Raw genomic sequence first — 4,969 nt, 5'->3', positions numbered from 1 at the left:
GAATCAAAAATACCTATAATCACGATCTAGTAGACGTGTTCAAAGGACCCCACTTTATTACCGCTCATTTGTTATTTTTTCCTCTTAAAGAAGTTAAATTGTTTTTATAAAAGAATACGCTTTATCCCCTCTGTCTCCTCAGCCACCTAGTAATGGAATAAAGTAGTGATGAGATTAAGTTATTTCATAATTTTAATTCGTAATAATATCCCATACTTAGTTATCATTTAAGTTCATAGGTAGGTACTACCTATTAGCTTATATTTATTCGAATGCTTGTAAAGTTTACGTAGGTAGATAGGAGTGGATCTGTCTATACATTTTATTCAAACAAATATTTTATTTAGTATATGAGTGGATCGCTGTTTATTTTCTCGGTGATCTGCTGGTAAGACGCCCACACTGAACAAACAAAAAGCGTAATATTGCAACGGCAATATATTGCAAACATCGAATGCCGCGGCCGCATGCACCTCGTAGAGCTATGAAAACGTCGTGCCTCAGCACAACAGTTGACTCGGAACAGCCATACACACACGTACCGTATACGCTGAACTTACTACAATAAAGGCGGGAGAGCAGAGCGGGGTGAGCCGGGGGGAGCCGTTGTGACGAGACGATGCAGTTTGCACCGCGGCCTCTTCCAACCTTCATCAACTTGCGCCCGTGTTCTTGGGAATCGTTTTAAATTCAAGAGCCGCAGAGCACTTTGCGAGCGACAATCTGCCTTATTTACTAGCCTTACGTACGAAAATGACATCAGCAGGATGCCATAAGTCATTTCGAAAACGACCGCGTAGACACGATCGCGAAACTTGAAACTCTAGGCGAGCCACGGAAAGTTGAAAATCGTATAAATAATTCAAAAACAGCAGGCGACCTGGGTGTGAGTGCGGAGGTGAGAAATACATTAGTGGTACCGTTTTCCATTGGTCGTTGCTCCTGTGTTGATATTAAGCAGTCCACGTGGACTGTTCCGCGGTTGCTTGTCTCGTTTTTTTCGGCGGGTGGCTCGCTATCCATCCCATTCTAATCTACAACGAAACGTGGAATGTCATGTCCGGAGTCGTTCAGAAAGTCGTGAGCGTGCATCGTGCTTCGAACTTCGTCCGTATTGCTAAAGGCATTATGTTTAAACAGGTGAACTTTAAAATTTAGGTCGAATGCCTTACTATTATGGTTTATATTTGTATAAAACTTTTTTGTGTTTATTATTTTTTAAGTATCACGTATTGATAAGCATTTTTAAGTCAATTAAGGTTGTAAGCTAAAAGCGGTTGTTGCTACATTTAAATTATCGTCCGGCATTCAAATAACGCCATTTTTTCGTGTCGGCACGATTTTATTTATAGTTATGTGTTATGGTGAATATAATAATGCAGTGTGGGCGATACGATACGTCCCATATCGAATTCAAATATAGGGTAGATATTTTGTTGTGGTTGAATAAAGTAATATCTATAGAAGATCATTTTTTTTTTAAATTTCGTATAACATAAGTAGTATGTTGTATATTTTAATATAATAATTATAAAATGGATTTGTAATACCTACTTACTATATTTTATACTTTGCTATTTAGTTCGTTTGAATATTATTTATGTCATTCTTAATTTTTTTTTATTTAGTTTTTATGAGGAATAAATTAAATTAATGTCCTCTTTAATTGAAGACATGGTCCAAAATGAATAAAAGGGATAAAATTATTTGTTTACATTTACAATATTTTATATACCTACTTGTCCAATATTAGTATCTAGGCCATTACTGATGGTTTTCATTTCACATACATATCCAAAATAAAAATAAGTATCCGCAAATATGAGGATAAATAATTAAATTTATTATATAATATATTAAAATTACTTTTTCTTAAGTCTGTTATCAATTTAAGAACGTTTTACATTTCTAATTAATGCTTATTAAATTGTTAACATTGTGGTTATTAGAATAGTATAAGATGTAAAATTGTTAAATTTTATTTTCCAGCAGCATCAATAAAGTAAACATGATGTTGCTTTGTTTCAAAATTTATGACTTTTATTTTATTTTGTTTATAAAATCGTGCGCCATCTAGTTTACCTCATGAAAAAAGCCTACAACTAGCTTAATTTAAAATCTTAGCGGTGTTGATATAAATATTGCAATTGTAACGCCATCTGTAGATTATTAGTCATCTCTCTCTCGCGCGCCATCTCTTGAGGAAGTTGTGAAAATATAAATGACATATTTTAGTAATAGTTCCAAAATGAAATGAAAGATGGCGTTAAAATTATATAAGCAATAAGTACTGTTACTGCGATTACTATTACTCAACTTACTGTTATTATTTGTTTGACTTCTATTTTTGTTTTTAGATTTAATAAAAATATTTGCGTAAAAATAAGCCACGAAGAATACGACTTAGCGTAAGTTTTTTACACGTTATACCTAATTTTATTTTTATTAAAATTACTAAAAACTATTAAGCATGTCTTTGTTCTTTGCTGAGTTTGCGGTTAGTATTTTTATGTGGTTAAACTAAAATTAACTATTTTTTTTTAATACTTTAATGATTTTCACTTTCATTTATAACAAATGACAACATTAAAATAGACATTTTAGTTGTCATTTGTGACAATTTTCAAACTGTATGTAGAGTTTACTGTTTATTTCAAATACTGCTTAACCGAATTTAATAAGCTTAATTAAGAATATTAAATAGTTTTAAGGCTTGCATAACGGAATTAAGTATTGTTTATTGGCTGATATTATTTCAATCGGTATTTGTTTAATTATCTGAATTTAAAGAATATGTCTTATTTCAACTACTTTTACTTATATTTTTTATACTTTCAGATACACAATGACACCAAAAGTAATTCTATTATTTAGTGGTAAAAGAAAATGCGGTAAAGACTTTTTAACAGATCATTTAAAAACAAGGTAATACATTTTTTATACTACAATTCATAAAATATACCTACTCTTTTTTATTATCCCTTAAACTTCAAACTGTGTAAAGTTACACACACATTTTAGTTATTTTTAACTAAATTGAATTATAATTAAGGTTTAATATTATAAAACAGATATAATTCATTTTCAGACTTGGTGATGAGTGTGAGATTATAAAAATTTCGCAACCAATAAAAAGCCATTGGGCTAAGGAGAAGTGTTTAAATTTAGCAGAGTTATTGAGTGACGGTGAATACAAGGAAAAATACAGACTAGATATGATCAAATGGAGCGATGAGATGAGGGAACAAGATTATGGATGTTTTTGTAGAGCAGCTTGTCAAAATGGTAAATAAGTGTATTGTGTTTGCACACAGAATTTACATAAAATGTATTCTTTAGTAGATGATTGATTAAGTTGATGTATTTTAAACTAACATGTTTGAAAGATAGGTTTAATTTCATAAGTAATTATAAACATTATTTTATTATTTGTATGTATTTTAATCACATTTCCAGTTTGTACTAATTTATTCTTAAAATAAACATTTTGTTTTTAGCAACAGACAAACCTGTATGGATTGTTAGTGATATTCGAAGGCAAACTGACATAAAATGGTTTAAGGAAAATTATGGGAATTTAATAAAGACAATAAGATTGACAGCAGATGAAGAAACAAGAAAAGAGAGAGGATTTAAGTTTAAGAGTGGAGTTGACGATGTTGTCTCAGAGTGTGGGTTGGATGATTACAGTGAATGGGATCTTATTATTGACAATGGTAAAAATAGAAAGACTTTAGATAACCAGCTGAGTAGTGTAATGGAATTAATAAATAGCTTATGATCATGACTTCTTTATAGCATACAAGTTTTGAATCTCCTTGGTATAGGGTTATTGTGGTGGTAGTATTGTTATTGCTTAATTAATAATAAGTAACTTTAATATAATATTCTATTTGTATATGAAAAGACTGAAAGGTTTTGGAAGTGGTGCATGGTGCAGGCTAAAAGCTTAAATAGTATAATAATCAATAATCATAGAATAGTAATAAGACCCTTTTCAAACTTGTGCCTTAAGGCAGTTAATTTATTTGAACTAAAGTATGATGTATTTATGTTTTTTTTATTGATTGCATAGTTTTCCCTGTTTCATTGTTTTGTGTTACATTAGCATCTCTAATAAATGTATGAACTCTCCAATCTGTTAGTCAGTAATAAGAACACATTTACATTGCCTTCTATATTTAAAGGACAATATATAATGTTGGTAGTAATAATTTTTAAAATCCTAAGTAACTGTATGCTTTAATAGTTACTTAGAATTTAAAGTTTTATTTGAACGGTACCAAAGTCTATATTATGTTACTTTAAAAAATGTGTGAAAAAAATTACTGTTAATGTATTTCTACTAATTATATTGATAAATTATGTATCTTTATAATAAATATTTCATTTTATATATCCAATGCATCCATGATTATATCCAATTTTGTTTCTAGTATTTATAATTTTTTTAATTGTCTGTATCAGATTTTACTTTATTCTGTATTTATTACTGATACTATAAAAATTCAAGTTTTTGCATTTGTTTATAAATTATTAAAACTAAGGTTTATTTCCTTTTTACGTTTTTTTTTAATCTCCTTTACACATTAATTTAAAAATAGTAAATAATGCTCTGTTATTATAATAAAAATCAATTAAAACTCAAAGGTGCAATATTTTATTTTAAATTTAAATTGTGTCGAAATTGTTAGTGTAAAGAGTAAAATCTTATGTAAAATAATTCTGTACATTGATTCATCTTGAAATAATTCTGACTCATTGATTATCTGTCTGCATTGGCATGTTTTATAAATAACAATGTAATGGCCAATAACATAAATTCATAATGCATTTAATATGTGTATTACATATAGGTATATTACATTGACATAATATACATATAAGACATATATTGTCAATCAGTAAAACTGTATAAAATCAAGCATGCCAGGTCTGGATGAAATACCTGGACCTGGAATTGGACGGT

The 4,969-nt window shown here is 29.4% G+C and overlaps 1 protein-coding gene across 4 annotated transcripts; it reads left to right on the top strand.

Moving 5' to 3' along the window:
- The first annotated feature begins 562 nt into the window (after positions 1 to 562).
- LOC124534902 (phosphomevalonate kinase) lies at positions 563 to 4,230 on the top strand. 4 transcript variants are annotated; one of them, XM_047110946.1, is made up of 5 exons: positions 563 to 898; positions 2,358 to 2,408; positions 2,839 to 2,925; positions 3,089 to 3,285; positions 3,498 to 4,230. In XM_047110946.1, the coding sequence occupies exons 3-5, from the start codon at positions 2,846 to 2,848 to the stop codon at positions 3,779 to 3,781; spliced, it is 561 nt and encodes a 186-aa protein (XP_046966902.1). In that variant the 5' UTR covers positions 563 to 898; positions 2,358 to 2,408; positions 2,839 to 2,845; the 3' UTR covers positions 3,782 to 4,230. The 4 variants fall into 4 exon arrangements, with proteins under 4 accessions (XP_046966902.1, XP_046966901.1, XP_046966900.1 ...); XM_047110945.1 differs by having other exon boundaries at positions 563 to 1,140; XM_047110944.1 differs by lacking the exon at positions 563 to 898 and having other exon boundaries at positions 2,280 to 2,408.
- The last annotated feature ends 739 nt before the right edge of the window (positions 4,231 to 4,969 follow it).

The sequence above is a fragment of the Vanessa cardui genome, chromosome 13, assembly GCF_905220365.1.
Source record: "Vanessa cardui chromosome 13, ilVanCard2.1, whole genome shotgun sequence".
NCBI classification, from domain to species: domain Eukaryota; kingdom Metazoa; phylum Arthropoda; class Insecta; order Lepidoptera; family Nymphalidae; genus Vanessa; species Vanessa cardui.
The sequence above is the reverse complement of the archived record's forward strand: the minus strand, read 5'-3'. Positions and strand labels throughout refer to the sequence as shown.